The sequence below is a fragment of the Alexandromys fortis genome, unplaced genomic scaffold, assembly GCF_014885135.2.
Source record: "Alexandromys fortis isolate MF-2015 unplaced genomic scaffold, M_Fortis_MF-2015_v1.1 scaffold_29, whole genome shotgun sequence".
NCBI classification, from domain to species: domain Eukaryota; kingdom Metazoa; phylum Chordata; class Mammalia; order Rodentia; family Cricetidae; genus Alexandromys; species Alexandromys fortis.
The window spans coordinates 4,796,171-4,812,017 of record NW_026067891.1 but is presented as its reverse complement, the minus strand read 5'-3'; the positions used below and the strand labels follow the sequence as shown (position 1 = coordinate 4,812,017).

General features: G+C 51.3%; 1 protein-coding gene across 2 annotated transcripts; it reads right to left on the bottom strand.

The window, feature by feature from the left end:
- Nucleotides 1-7,202: 7,202 nt before the first annotated feature.
- Nucleotides 7,203-15,778, bottom strand: Amdhd2 (amidohydrolase domain containing 2). 2 transcript variants are annotated; one of them, XM_050135612.1, is made up of 12 exons: nucleotides 15,602-15,778; nucleotides 15,158-15,294; nucleotides 14,940-15,079; nucleotides 9,969-10,023; nucleotides 9,640-9,852; nucleotides 9,475-9,563; nucleotides 9,248-9,392; nucleotides 9,069-9,176; nucleotides 8,871-8,939; nucleotides 7,998-8,099; nucleotides 7,839-7,894; nucleotides 7,203-7,468 (listed from the first exon to the last, which is right to left on the bottom strand). In XM_050135612.1, the coding sequence occupies exons 1-11, from the start codon at nucleotides 15,682-15,684 to the stop codon at nucleotides 7,860-7,862; spliced, it is 1,176 nt and encodes a 391-aa protein (XP_049991569.1). In that variant the 5' UTR covers nucleotides 15,685-15,778; the 3' UTR covers nucleotides 7,203-7,468; nucleotides 7,839-7,859. The 2 variants fall into 2 exon arrangements, with proteins under 2 accessions (XP_049991569.1, XP_049991565.1); XM_050135608.1 differs by lacking the exon at nucleotides 7,839-7,894.
- Between the last annotated feature and the right edge of the window lie 69 nt (nucleotides 15,779-15,847).

The following is a 15,847-nucleotide window of genomic DNA, read 5'->3' as shown; positions in this document are numbered from 1 at the left end:
CCAAGGCTGTTACACAGAAAAACCCTGTCTTTTTTAATATGTATACAATATTCTGTCTACATGTATGCCTGCAGGCCAGAAGAGGGCACTAGACCTCATTACAGATGGTTGTGAGCTACCATGTGGTTGCTGGGAATTGAACTCAGGACCTTTGGAAGAGCAGGCAATGCTCTTAACCGCTGAGCCATCTCTCCAACTTTATATTTTTTTAAATCCAACAATGGCTGGCAAGATGGCTCAGCAGGTAGAGGCACTTGCTGCCAAGCCAGATGACCTGAGTCCAATCAAGGGACCCACACAATGAAAGAGAGAACGGACTCCTAAAAGTTGTCCTCTAACTACCATACAGGCTACGACACACACACACACACACACACACACACACATACACACATACATATAAAATATGTGTAAAAATCCACTGAATGTGAGGTGGGATGCTGGGAGATGCAGGGCAGTGGCAGACTGACTGACTCCCTGAGATCCAAGGATCATTCTCTGGTAGAGACAAAATGAGATGTGGCGGCAGTCTCCTTTAATTTTAGCATTCTGAAGCCTAAGGTAGGAGGAGCTCAGGTTCAAGGCCAGCCTTGGTCATGGAGTGAACCCCTCTCATAAGTGGGGGAAATACAGCGGATATGTTCCCTGCTACAGGTATGTGGCAGGCCAATAGATGGCTGAACTGGTCGAAGTAGGTGGCAGCACCTGCTGCCAATCACGATGGCCTGCGCTGTGTGAGGACCACACACAGAAGAGAACCGACTGCTACTGGTGCTCCTCCAACCCCCACAGTTGCACCACGGCACACATATACCCACACCACGTACACCTACACAAAATAAAATAGTATTTTTCAGGTAAGGACTTGCTATTAAGCCTTGGTCAGCCTAGAACTCACTATATAGGCCAGGCTGGGCTTGAATTCATGGAGACCTGCCTGCCTCTGCTTCCTGAGTACTAGGATTACAGGTCTGTGAGGCCTGTAAAAAAATGTAAGTGTATATAGTTTTTTGTGCATGTTGGGGTGTTGGGAATCAAATTTAGGAACATAGTAGACAAACGCGCTACTTCAGAAGTACAAGTTCAGACCCCAATAAATTGATGAAAAATTAAAAATTAGCCAGGCAGTGGTGGTACAAGCCTTTAATCCCAGCACTCAGGAGGCAGAGGGAGGCAAATCTCTGTGAATTCAAGGCCAGCCCGGTCTAAAGAGTGAGTTCCAGGATAGGCTCCAAAGCTACAGAGAGAAACCCTGTCTCCAAAAAACCAAAAACAAACAAACAAAAAACCAAAATAAAAGCCTAAAACGAGCCAGGAAATGGTTTATTTGATAAAATGATTGCCTTTCAAACCTAAGAACCTAGGTTAATTCCCCAGAGACCACATAAAAATCTTAGGCATGGGGGCTGGAGAGATGGCTCAGTGGTTAAGAGCATTGCCTGCTCTTCCAAAGGTCCTGAGTTCAATTCCCGGCAACCACATGGTGGCTCACAACCATCTGTAATGAGGTCTGGTGCCCTCTTCTGGCCTGCACAGACAGAATATTGTATACATAATAAATAAATAAATAAATAAACAAACAAACAAATAAAATATTTAAAAATATCTTGGGCATGGTGGTATGCTGGTTAAGATAAAAGGTGGGCTGGAGAGATGGCTCAGCAGTTAGAGCATATACTGATCTTGCAGAAGACCCAAGTTCAGTTCCCAGTGCCTGTTTAACTACGTAAAGATGTGTTGCATTTATTTAGATTGTGGAATGTTTAACTATGTAAAGGCGTTGCTGTTTCACCTTGCCTGTATAAGGCACCTAATTGGTCTAATAAAAAGCTGAATGGCCAATAGTTAGGTAGAGGAGGGATAGGCAGGGCAGGTGGGCAGAGATAAAGGGGAGCCAGTAAGCCAGCCCGGGCCCAGCCAGCAAGACACAGAAGAAGCAGGAAAGCAGGATGGACAGTACATACATGAAGTAATAAGCCTTGGGGCAGCACATAGATAACAGAAATGGGTTAAGTTAAAAACAAACTAGGTAGAAACAAGCCTAAGCAAAGGCCAAGTATTCATAGTTAACAATCAGTTTCCATGTCATGATTTGGGGAACTGCGTAGTCCAAGAAAGCCTGCTACAAGTACTCTCCTCAGGCTGCTCACAGCTGCCTGTAACTCTAGCTCCAGGAAGATCTGACACTTTTGGCTTAGAGAGCACCTGCACACGCGCGTGCGCACACACACGCACATGCTCACACAGGTTTTAAAGGCAACTCAGCTTGTGACAAGAGCAAGGAAAGGAGGCAGCAGGAAGCTGGAGGACAGTTCTGTCTCTAGGACCTTCACGGTAGCCAACAGGCAAGACCCAAGCCAGGTTGGGAAATGCTCTTACCTGGTCTGGTGCGGTTCGTTGGTACCTAAAGAAAAGAAGAGGGACTGGCTGCCCCTTCTGTGCCCAGAATCTCTTTTATCTGCAGAGTACCCCTGAGCCGCACATGTAGTGGCTTGGGTGACATTATGAGGTCATGGAGGGCAGGAGGATGATGGGAACCATCTTAGAAGGGGCTGGGAAGTGTCTGATGTGCACCTGGCTCATGCTGTTTCTCTCTTCACCAGTCCTCATGATGTGAATGAGGAAATGGAGGCTAGAAACTGACCCACACGCCCCATCTGGACAGTTACACACTTTATGCTGTGTAACATGTCCCAAAACAACCTCATGATGTTTTGGAGTTAGGAGCCCAGAAGTGGCCTGGACCTACGTTTAGGCTCTGGTTTCTCCTGATGCTGCTGGAACTCTGCATGACCGCCTGTGTCTTTAATCCCAACACTTGTGAGGTAGAGGCAGGAGGATCAGGGTTCAAGGCCAACCTCTAACACACAGCAAGCTTGAAGCTAGGCTTTGTCTGACCAACAAAACAAAACAAACAAAAACCCACAGCCATAAACACACAGCAAGCTTGAAGTTAGGCTTTGTCTGACCGACAAAACAAAACAAACAAAAACCCACAGCCATAGTTGAGAGGTCTGAAAGCTTGTGTGGGGTTGCTACCTCAGTGGGCCGCAGACCTCAGCTCCTCCCATGTGGGCGACCCCTACCACATGTTCGCCGCCAGACCAGCTGTCTCTCCTCGGACAGGCAGGCGTCTCACCTGGAAAACTCTCCACTTCAATTTGACAACAGACTAAAGGAAAAGTGTATCTGGCTCAATAAAACAAGGGAGACACCCTGCTGTGAAAACAGAGGAAAGGCAGGTTCGCCTGAAGCCATTCTTGTACTCCTTACAAAAGCTACCTGCGGAGGACGTTGCCCTCATAAAATAAACCCTACAGTAGCCGGCGTGACTGTCGCGGCTCCCAGCAGCACCCACCGGCTGAGTCTAGCCACTCCTCTAGCCCGTTGGTGCCTGCCACCTGACTCCAAGCTAGGGGGTTATCTCTTTCACGGTCGACCCCTCTTTCCGAGAGCTTGGTCTTGCCGCGACAGCGGAGGCAAAAGGACTCAGGTCATCCGGCTCGGGGCTCGAACCCGAGTTCCGCTGAATCCCGCAGGCTGCTGCCCAGCGCTGGCCGCCAGATGGTACCCGTGCGCTTCTCAGTACTCAAGCGTTGGCCTCCCGGGCACACCGGGTGAAACAGGCCGCCTCTGCCGCCAGGTGTCTCAGGAGCACTACCTCCCAACCTGTTCAGCCACCCACCACTACTGTGACTCAACTGACCTCAGGGAGTGGCTGTCCGCCCCCCCCAGTCCACACCCACACCACAGGCATGCCTAATGCGGCGCCACTGGGTGCCCCAGAAGCCCCAGACTGAAATAACCGGCACACCATTCTGTGAAAGCTCTCCAGCATTGAGCCATTGGCAGGGCAGCGTGTGGTTGTGGTAGGAGACTAATGCCAATGGAACGGTATGTCTGGAAAGTAATAGTTCCTGAGGTAATGGGGGCTATGACGGCATGACGAGTGTGCTTAGTGACTAAACCGTACACTTGAGAGCGGATAATGCAAGGCTGCATTTGGCTCAGTATACTGGCTGCTCTTCCAGAGGACCCTGGTTCAGTTCCCATCACCCACACAGCAGCTAACAGCCATGTGAACTCCAGTCCCCCAGGGGATCCAATTCCTTCTCCACAGGCATTGTACTTTTTACATGATGCACAGACATGAAGGCAGACAAAACACCCATGCACATGAAATAAAATCTTTTGTTGTTGTCTAAATCTTTATGAAATAAATTTTTTTAAACATTTATTTATTTATGTATTTATTATGTATACAATACTCTGTCTGTGTGTATGCCCGCAGGACAGAAGAGGGCATCAGACCCCACCACAGATGGTTGTGAGCCACCATGTGGTTGCTGGGAATTGAACTCAGGACCTTTGGAAGAGCAAGCAATGCTCTTAACCGCTGAGCCATCTCTCCAGCCCAAGATAACTCTTTTAAGCAGTTAAAGGACCGGAGAGACGAGATGGCTCAGTGATCAAGAGGACCTAGTTCAGTTCTCAGCACCCACCACATGCTCTGACATTCTCTTCTGGCTTTGGACACCTGAAAACACATAAACGAACAATGAACACAAATAAAAAATAAGGTAATTTAAGATAAGGTCTCTCTACATAGCCCTCCCTGGCTGCCCTTGAACTCACTATGTAGACCAGGCTGGCCTCAAGCTCAGTGATCAACCTACCTCTGCCTCCCAAGTGTTGGGATTAAAACCATGTTAATTTTAAGTGGCTGAAGTCATAAATTTTGGGTCTGGAGAGGTAGCTTGGTTGAGAGTGCTTGCTTATGCATGAGGCGTTGGCTCAAACCTCCAGCACCAAGTACATTAGATATGGTGCAGAGCTGTAGATCCAGCCCTCAGAAGGTGGAGAGAGGAGGATCAGGTTCTCCTCAACTACACAAAAATTGGAAGCTAGCTAGCCTTGGCTACAAGAGACTCCTCCCCAGTTTGCTGACATCATGCAGCCTAGGCTGGCCTCCAACTTGATATACAACCAAGGAGGATCTTGAACTCTTGGTTCTCCCGCCTCTACCTTCCAGGGGATTACAAGCATGCAAAACAATGCTGAACAATTTTATACTTTTTAAAGATTTGTTTTTACTATTTACTAATGAACATACAGCCATTCTCCTGCCTCTGCCTCCCAAATGCTGGGATTAAAGGGGTACGTCACCACCACCCATTTTAGGTTTGCTTTTAGCCAGACAGTGGTAGTGCATGCCTAACTCTCAGCTCGAGGCCAGCCTGGTCTACAGGTTCCAGGACAGCCAGGACTGTTACACAGTTTTTGTTATTTTTAATTATGTGTGTGTGCATGTCTGTGTGAAGGGATGTCCAGGGTGCTCTCACAGACCAGAGTCAGATCCCCCTGAAGCTAGTCTAGTTACAGTGGTTGCAAGCATCTCACGGAGGTGCTGGGGCTTGAACACAGGTTCTCTGGAAGAACAGTAAGTGCTCTTAAACACTGAGCCATCTCTCCGGCCCTGTTGGTTTTTTTTTTTTTTTTAATAAAAATAATTCAACCAGGTGGTGGTGGTGCATGCAGGAGGTCTCTTTGAGTTCAAGGCCAGTCTGGTCTACAAAGTGAGTTCCAGGACAAAGAAACCCTGTCTCTAACTGACCCCCCCCCCCAAAAAAAACTAATAAAACGAAATCCCTACAGCAGTTTCAGAGCCAGAGTCCTCCCTGGCTGTGTTCAGCATGTAAACCTGCTTGCCCCTGTCCATTGTTGAGGCAGTTCTGTCTACCTCAAAACCTTCCCAGCGCTAGTTCCCATCATTTCTGGGTAGCCCCCAAAACACAGCTCACTCATCTGACCGCCCCCACAGTTCCACCCAGAGCAGTAGTACGAATCCAGTGAAACTGGATCTGGGCAGGTCAGGGTCAGTTCTGTACTGGAAACAGAACCCAGGGCCTTATATGCACGGAAGGTAAGCTTGCTACTATGAATGCACCTTTCGACTCCAGGCTGAGTCCTGGTCACCAGAACTGTCCAGCAGCAGAACGCAGTGCCCGGTCCCCTCATCTGAGAAATGAGGTGACAAAGACAGGTAGGCCAACCATTGGGTTTCCGGAAGATGGGTGGAATGAGTCAACATTCACGAGAGTTTGGGAGTGAGGGAGGTTTCCATAGGCTGTTGAGTCCTGATGGGCTGGCCCCACGTGACTGACTCATGCTCACGTGGAGGGGTGTGGCAATGGGGCAGATTATTTTCTCCCCACTGAGTCTGGGATCCCTCAAGATGGCTTTCTTGTGTTGACAGTGTCCCAAGCGACAAGTGGGGTGTGGCCCTGCTCAGCAGCTATTAAAAGTGATTTATTTTGTTTGCCTACTTTTTTCTCTCTTTAAATATTTTTCAAACTTTGACCTGGTATACAAAGGTGGCTTATAAAGAAATACTTTATATACCTTTATATACCAAGTATATAAATGACGGGGTGGGGGCAACAACTCCAGGAAACAAATGCAAAGTGGAGGCATTCCAAGACCTGACCTCCAACCTCAGGCACATCTGCCTACTTCAATCACAGCCATCCTTAAAGTCAAAGGAATTCCCAAAGGCCGTGCAATGATGTTTCCAGGGAGCCTGTGGAACCACATTTCCCACGTGAGAGGAAGGCAGTCTAGGGTCCGGATACCCTGCACGGGTGGTACGAGCAGAGCAGGCAGGGCACACACAGGGTACCACAGCCACCAAACATGGGAATAAGGGGGATTTCTCAGCCCTTGGGGTCTTTGAAAGAAGACACCACAGGGAATGGAACTTTTGGTTATCCAAGAAGGTGCTAGGCAGGTCTGGCAGGTTAGGGAGCAGTGGGAGGAGTCCGAGGCTCAAACTGGAGGCCCTTAAGGCACCTATTCCTGCATTCATTGCTAAGTAACCCCAGGTCCCGAGGCCAGCATATGGACACTCTCCTGAATATTGCCGCAGAGAGTCTGGAGCTATGGCTTCCATTTTGCCCATCTAGCTCAGGGTCAGCCATCCACGATTACTGTCTCCAGCCTCTCCTAGTGGCTTCCCTCCAAGCTCATCCCACTCACTTCCCACCCAAACATTTTCCTGGGGGTCTGCAGGCCTCAAAACAGATCTGGCCTACAGAGGAGGTCCCGTATGGTATATCCAACCCTTCCTGGTCCCATAAGGCCCCAGGGTAACAGTGAACACCAGCAGCTCTGCAGAATATAAACAACTCAAAAAACAACTCCGATAAGGCAAATCCTGTTGTATTTACGCCTCCTACGCCTCTCCTTCAGTCGAGTGATGAGGTTGTGTGTGAGACCTGGGGCAAGGCTCCCAGCTTACTCCCTGGAGACCAGCTCCCTGGACTGCCTGGCCTGTCAGTGTCCAGCTGGAGCCAAATGTCCTCTCCAGTCAAGATCCTCAGTCACGGCCCAGCTTCCTCTGCCTGCCACACCAGTTCACCCGAGATATAAGTGGCCTGGACATGGAGGGTGTCGTCGAGCACCACAAAGTCTGCGGCAGAAGCAGAAGGTGAGAGGAGACACAGTGGGGCCATCTATATCTCCTTGTGGAGTCACTGAGTCATTTCTTATAACTGAGCTCTGAGGGAAAACTGAAGTCCAAGAACATGATTTGGACTGGTAGAGGAGCTGGAAGCAAGAGCTGGGATTAAAGGTGTGCGCCACCACTGCCCGACTTGATTGCCATGAATTAGAAACCAGCCTGGCCTGCATAGTGGCTTCCAGGCCAGTCAGCACTACATAGTAAGACCCCGTGTCTCAAGACAAAACAAAACAAATAAACAAGCAAGGACCAACCAGGAGAAGGCTGAGGGGGTAAAGGCGCTTGCCACCAAGCCTGACTGAGTTTGACTGGGACTCACATGGTAGAAGGAGAGAACCAACTACAGCAAGTTGTCCTCTGACCTCCACAGGTGAGCTGAGAAGATAAAGGTAGGAGTCTATGGTGGGAATGGCCCCAAGGGCAGGGGCAGAGAAGACCCACCCCCTTGAGCCGACTCAACCCCTCCAAGGGGCCTCACCTGCATCAGCACCGAAGTCCAGGCTCCCCTTGGTCTTCTCCAGCCCTAGCAGCTGGGCAGGGTGGAGGGACGCAGCTTCCAGAGCCAACTCCACACTACAGCCTGCTCAGGAACACACTGTGGTGAGCTTGGACTCCGCAGGCAGCAGCTTGGGGAGGACCCTCACTCCCTAGCTTTGGGAGACACTGCTTACCACTCTCTTCCAAGTTCTACAGGGAGCCCATTCTCTCAACAGACTAAACAGGGGACGTTAGAGTGTGCTCAGTGTTGTATGGTCATAGACCCTCCTGCCTACTTCAGGCAAAGAAGTCATACCTGGGCCACCATGTCACCAATCCAGCTGTCAACTGGAACCCTGTACTCTGAGCAGGGCCTAACTTGAGGCCCAGGGACCACACTCACTTTACGGTACCACTTCTTGCCAGGGTAGTTATTTCCTGTGTCCCAGGCCATGCCCAGCCCATTTGTGCTAGCATTGCCCGCACTCAGAATGCCACTCAACCTTGAGATGCTGACAGGTGTAGAGCAGAACCAGCTCTAAGCCCCAGAATGCCACTTTACTCTGCCCATGGACACTGCCCCTGCAGATTCCCACTATCCCATGTGTCTAGGCCTTGGCCCTTCTATGAGCAATGCGACCCTGCTCTTCCATCATTCTGCTCTAGTGACTGGCTGTTAGCATTCTTCCATAGCTGAGCTCTAGCAGGGAATGGCCATGATCACTTCCATCTGCCAGAAGTCACAGCTCCCCATCTCCCAGTTTACAGGTAGTTAGAGGAAGTCAGCAAAGAAGTCCAATTTCTCTAGCTTTCTTCTAGCTTTCCCCAGTTACAGCCTCCGCCCTCAGACACCTAGGAACACCAGCCCACTGACCTGTGGCCTGCAGGAAATGCCGGATGCACACATCCATGGGGGCTATGCTGCCGCACAGAGTCTTGGTGCCTTGAGAGCAGAAAGGCCAGGATTGGAGGAGAGGGTTTCTATGGGCCTGGTAACCCAGTGAGTAAATGAACAGGGCATACCCGAGGGAAAAGCCGAGACCACACATATGTGGGTACAGGAGTCACTCACCTGCAATGTAGGCTATGAGCCCATCTACCTCCACCTCCTGCTGTCCCAGCGTATGGCGGCCATTGCCCAAGCCCAGGGCAGGGACAGCATCCGTGACCAGCACCAGTCCTGGAGGAGGAGGCGGCTCAGGACCTGGCCAGCTGTTATCCTACTTGTCTCTACCCTGCCCAGCTACTCACCCTGGGGATGAGCCCGATGAGCAATGCGCAGAGCTGCGGGGTTAGTGTGTATGCCGTCAGCAATCATCCCATAGAAGATGCAGTGGCCTGGGGGAAGCTTGTCACTGGTGAGAAGTCCTACTATGCCTGGGTCCCGGTGGTGGAACTAGGCAGGGCAAGAGGGAATGTAACTGAGTGACAGTACTGGCCCGAGTCCTCGTCCACCCAGGAGCAGGGGTGACACTCACAGGCAACATGGCATTGAAAAGGTGGGTGATAAAGGTGGCTCCACTCTGCACTGCTACTTCTGCAGCCCCCAGGTCAGCCACTGAATGCCCTGCATGGAGGACCCAAGGTGAGCTTCTGCAGCAGCTGAGAACCTGAGCAGGCAACCCTGACGGGTGGCCTCTCACCTAGAGACACACGGATGCCTTGGGCTGTCAATGCCTGGATCACTTCATGGCTCCGCTCTAACTCAGGGGCAAGTGTCACAATGCGGACGTTGTCCAGGGACCCATATGTGGCCAGCACATCATGAAAAGCATTGTCTTCAAAGGAGCGGAGGTAGGCCTCAGGGTGTGCACCCCGCTTCTCTCGGCTGATGAATGGGCCCTCCAAGTGCACCCCTGAGAGGAAGGACAAGGGTGGTTCTAGAAGGCATTTCCACCTAGCAGTCCCACCCCAGTCCCTCGATCTGCCCTCCCTTCCCAACTGGGCATTTTGGAAGAAGTTAACCACTCACCGAGGACCCCTGCCCCATGGGGACCTCCACTCTTCACAGGAATCTGAGGAAGGACCTAGGGGGAACCAGCTGTTAAAGCCCTGCCCCCCACCTCCACACTGCTCAGCACCCAGAGGTCACAGTCCAACCAAGGTCAGATCTTCAGGTGAGGTTTAAGACTCTGGCCCGGCCCGGCCCAGCCCTACTGTCCTTCCCACCCCAGTGGTCAAAGCAGGAAGAAATGGCAACAGGGAACACTTGATACACTACCCTGAGGACCAGGAGGCAAAAGCATCCCCAGGCCGCAGAAGCATGATGGAGGCACCAAGGGCTGCTCCAACCTGCTCTGGCCTTCAAAGTGCTTCTGCCAAACAGCCCGGATAGAGTGGTCAAAGCCCTGAAAAAATGACTGCAGCCTCCCTAAGCTGCAGGACAAGGAAGCAGGTTGGAGGCAGCAGGAGGAAGGCAGGGCACAAGCAGAGGGCTGGAGGACTCCGTGCAGGAGGGGACAGGGCTCAGCCATTCTGATCAGGAAGTCCACAGCCTCGGGAAAGACACCAAGTATAGCCACAACCCTCCCTCTGGACCCTTCAGCTACGGAAGCCCCCAGACAAACAGTAATACCCTCCCTTGGGATTACTCACTCCCAATATAAATAAAGGGCAGTTAAGACCCTTCCGCTGAGTATGACAGTGTGTGCCTACAACCCCAAGCACTTGGCAGGAAAGCAGGCCAGCCTCAGCTACATAATAAATTCAAGGCCAGCCTAGGATACATGATACCCCGTCTCAAATTAACCAAAACCAAACCCATGCTTAGAAATCTGAGGACAAAGAATGGGAGAAGGGCAGTCAGTCAGACTCTGAGGAGCAAACAGGCGGACTCTGGACACATCTCCATTGGAGAGGGACTCAGGAAACTCAGGCCTCACAGAACCTGGCACTATGAGAAACAGGCTGGGGGCAGGACTGGAAAGGGGGCCTCAGTAGAGGCAGAATACAAATATTGAGAAGTTTACGTCCTAAAGGGTCTCATAATAGCTTCTTCTGGCCTTTAATCCCATCACTTGGGAGGCAGAGGCAGGCAGATCTCTTGTGAGTTCAAGGCCAGCCTGGTCTACAAGAGCTAGTTTCCAACACAGGCTCTGAGAAACCCTGTCTCCAAATAAAAATAAAAATAAAAATGCTCCCTCTGAAGAAAACAAGACTCTTCCCAGGGGATCGCACAAGTCCCAAGTCCCAGAGACAGGACCTTGGCAGCACAACCAGGGGTAACCCACAAAGCTTCCCTTGAAGGGTAGGTATTCCTTATGGCCTGCTAGTGCCAGCCACTAAACAGCCTACACTGAGTTCCCCAAGAAGCAGAGGAAGGAACACTAACAAGATGACCATGCCAGCAAAGAGAAGATGCCAAGAGAGGACACAGAAAAAAGCCAACATTAATACCCTCAGGCAATGAGGCCTTATAGCCATGAAGCCAGACAAGATGTCAGAGCAAAAATTGCTCCTCCAAACTCAAAGGTATGCAAGAATCCCATGGGATGAGTTCCAAGACAGAAGCTGAGGAAACATCTAGAAAGTGGTGCCAAGATGAAAGGGTGAGAGAAAGTAGTTCCCACAAAGGATCAAGGAATAAGCAGATGGCTTCCTACTTCTTAGCTACAACATGAGAAGCCTAAAGACAGCAGACACAGGCCAGGCATAGTGTAACACTCTGAGGCAAGGACAGAGTATGCCAGGACAAACAGGCCCACACAGAGTCCCTGTTTTTTTTTTTTTTTCCTGGTATTTTGAGACAGGGTTTCTCTGTAGCTTTGGAACCTGTCCTGGAACTCGCTCTTGTAGTAGAATAGGCTTGCCTCGAACTCACAGAGATCCTCCTGCCTCTGCCTCCTGAGTGCTGGGATGAAAGGCGTGAGCCACCACCACCCAGCTCGAGACCCTGTCTTAAAAAAACAAAATGGCACACAACAACAAGACAGTAGACATTGGAGATGCTGTGCACAGTGGTAACTATCTGCTGTCCCCATGCTCAGGAGATCACTTGAGCCCAGGAGTTTGAGACCAGTATACAACACAGTAAGACCCTCCATCAAAAAAAAAAAAAAAAAAAAAAGGAGGGGTAAATAAAGTGCAGCTGGGACATCCCAGTAGTTCTGGGCTTCGCAATGTAGCGCACTAACTTTGCTTAGCATGTACAAAGTCCTGGGACCAATCCTCAGCACCACAGACATGGTTTATTTTATAAGTGCCTGCATATTTGTTTGTAAGACACATGTGTACCCTCCTGGTACCTGTAGAGGCCAGAAGGAGGGACAAATCCCCTGGAACTGGAACTGCCGACAATTATGAGTCACATGATGTGGGTGCTAGAAACCAAACCTGAATCCTCTGCAAGAGCAAGTATACTTTTATGTCTGCCAGTCCCAAACTCAAATATTCCTCCTTTACCTCTAACCAAAACATGGATCGGGAGAATAAAGGCAGAGCTAGCAATGGTGGTGCAGCCTTTAATCCCCACTAGGAGACAGAAGCAAGCTGATCTCTGGGTTCCTGGAGGTCAAGGACAGCCAGGACAAACAAAAGAGAATAAAGGCAGGGCTAGAGAGACAGAGAGGCACAGTGCTGAAGAGCTTGTAGTACTTGGCAGCAGAGGGCTGGGTTCAGTTCAGTACCCACGTCGGGTGGTTGGACAACTCCAGCTTCAGGGGAACCAGACACCTCTGAGGGCACCTGCACTCACACGTACATGCTCACGTGCAGACACATGCATCTATACATAACTCAAAGTGATAAATCTTCAAAGAAGCAGCAGGAGCTGCCACCGCCACTACCTACAGGTAACTTAGCAGCTTAAACAAGCAGAGCTAGGCACGATAGTATGTGGGGACTGCGACAGCAGATCAAGGCCAGCCTCAACTACAAAGTGAAGTCAATCTAGGATACATTAAGTCCTTGACAAAAAAAAAGAGTGAAATGGCTCAGTGGGCAAAGGCACTTGCTGCCGAGCCACCCGATGACCGAGTTCAGTCCCAGGAGACCATGGAGGGCATGAGTGCATGCGCACGTCCACACACCCGCTATTTTCTAGAAAAGCACTTCGAAGGACAAAGTGAGAGCACACAGCAGAGAGAACAGGATAAACAAGAGCTATCAGATTTGAAGCAGAAAACAATCCAGCAGAGCTGTCTTCTTGAAGCCCAACTAGGAGAGTGAGTCTCAGAAAAAGAGTGGTCCCGATGAACCAGACTTGATGAAGGTACCTGAGTAGTACCCGGACAACTGGACAAGCCCCTCAGCGAGAAGGGGCCCTAGAAGTCAGGGATCATAGGAGGGGGAGAGGTTTGAGGGCAGAGTCTCTGGGTTTCAAATACAATGGGGTATTATGGGTTATATTCAGAGCTGCCCACTCTGCCATTGTTTCCCACCTGCTTCCCAAGGTTTTCTGCGGGTCTATTAGGTGCTTAGACTACAATGAGGAGCCAGAAAGAAAACTTCAGGAATGTTAGCCTCCACTCCACCTGAGGGAGAGCCGGCCTTGCACCTTGCACCTCACCAGTCACACCTGCAGCAAGAGGGAAGCTGGGAGGGGTGAGGGAGCATGGGGGAAGGGCTAACGGGAGAACAAGGCCTTCCTGGAAGAGCGTGGGAGGAGAGGGGAGACCTGGAGCTGTTGGAATGTGCCTCAGGGAGAGAGAAACTCTTAACTAGTGGGAAGGGACCGTGGGAGGAAGGGGGTAAGTCCTGAAAACTGTCACCTTAAAGGTTACCCTAGCAAGACCCAGAGTCTGTGAGATCAGAAGAGAGGACCAAGTACCTATCTGCTGTGAGGCTGCACTTTTGAGGGTGGGGTGGGAGAGCTGTGGGAAACTTCCAGAAAGACATCTCTAGTTAACATTCAAGAAATGTTTAATATGTGTTAAGTGCCCACTAACTGTTCTCACTCTAGGTTTAATGAAACTGAGACTCGAAAGTGAGTAAAGTTGTCCCAAGTCTCCCAAGGATGGCAAGTTAAGAGGCCGGAGCCAAGCCTATGGGAGCAAGGGCATAGCCCACACTCAATGCCCGTGGCCTCCTACTCTGATTCTGAGTCTACACACCCAAAAAGGGAACTAGAGACAGTCATACACTTCCTGATCCCATTATGGATCCTGCAGTGGGAGAAAAACTGGCTGAGGCAACTGACAGCAGGAACAGGAAGAACCCATTCAAGTACAGGTGGCAGCATTAGTTTAGTGACCCCATCAATTGTATTACACTGCATAAGAGAACACCCCACTTTTAAGCAAGAATTCAGGACTGAGAGATAGAGGGCAGAATACACACGAACTGCTCTTGAATGTGCTGAAGACAGCCACCCAAGCAAGCTGAGCTCACACTGGGAAACCTGTGGCAAAGCCTTCTCACGAAAATGGGATCCATGACAATAGACCTCCCTCTAGAGAGAGGGTGGAAGGGCGAGGGATGCCGGGCAGTGGCGAGAACAGCAGCTCTCTCTGAAAGGCTTCTTCAGGTGAGTCACATAATAGAGCAGGTTAGGGAGGAAGAGCCTGACTAGAGACAATGGCTGGGGCAGAATTCCCGAGGCCCAGAGGCTGCCTACAGGGCACTGGGTGTGGCAGATTAGAATGGTGACTGTGACAGAAAATGTCCGCAACTGCACTGGCAGCTGCAAAGACCAGGAAGGGCACAACTGAACAAGAGCGAGGAGCATCCCCTCACAACCAAGTGGATGGAGGCCTCATTCAGGTTAAGAAAATGCTACTGACCGGGCTGTGGTGGCGCATGCCTTCAATCACAGCACTTGGGAGGCAAAGGCAGGTGAATCTCTGGGAGGTTGAGGCCAGCCTGGTCTACTAGTCCCAGGATAGCTAGGACTGTTGCACAGAGAAACCCTGGCTCTGGGGAAAAAAAACCAAAAACAAAAAGAAAAGGCTACTACCCCTGGGGGGAAGGGGTCCCTTTGCTCAGGGGTAAAACAGCCTCATCTCACCTTGTGATAAATCTCTGGTGGGGAAGTGACCAGGGTGGGACAGAAGGAGGTAACACCATGGGACAGGATCCTCCGGGCCACTAGGGCGACCCCAGAACCCACATCCTCCGTGGTCTTGGAGAAGTCAACACCAAATCCACCTGTGGCCACAGAAAACAAGGGGTAGCACAGTGCTCAGAGCTCCTCCCCTGGATTCCCTGGCCCAAGCCAGGCCGCACCGTTCATCTGCACATCGATAAAGCCGGGCGCCAGGATGCGGCCTCCGCAGTCCAGCTGCTCATCAGCCACGCGCCTCTCCTCAAAAAACAGCTTCTCTGGGTCCAGGATGCGGCCCCCGCGCACCCACAGATCCTCCCTGAGGGCAGAGCAGTCGGCACTTTGGTCACCACCAGGCCCTGGAACCAAGCCCTAGTTCTATCTCGCTCCCGGCTTGTCCCTGCACCCACTATTCTACTTGGTTCCCAGCCACACACCCAGGACAGTCCTGCCCTCCACATTCACACACCCAGGACAGTCCTGCCCTCCACATTCTTGGGTTCCCACACCCGACCCAGCCCTGCCGCTTTTACGGCTTAGGTCCTACACTCGCCCCATCCCTGAGCCCCACACTACAGTATCACCACTCCTACACCAGGCCGAACCCCGCATTATGCAGCCCAGACCTGAGCAGCGTGCCGCCGCGCAGGATGCGGCAGTTGGTGAACTGGCGCACCGGGGCCCCCGCCGCAGGCTGCCCGCTACGCATCGTGAGTCGCGCCGACCTCAGCAAGCTTTGGGCGCAAACCGGCAGTGCCCGGAGCACCCGTAATAGGAAGCGGGCGCAGGCCGCACCACGTGACTCTCAGCTGAAGGGTTATCACGTGGGCCTCAGCTCCACGTGACCAGGCCACGTGACCCGGAAGCCCCGC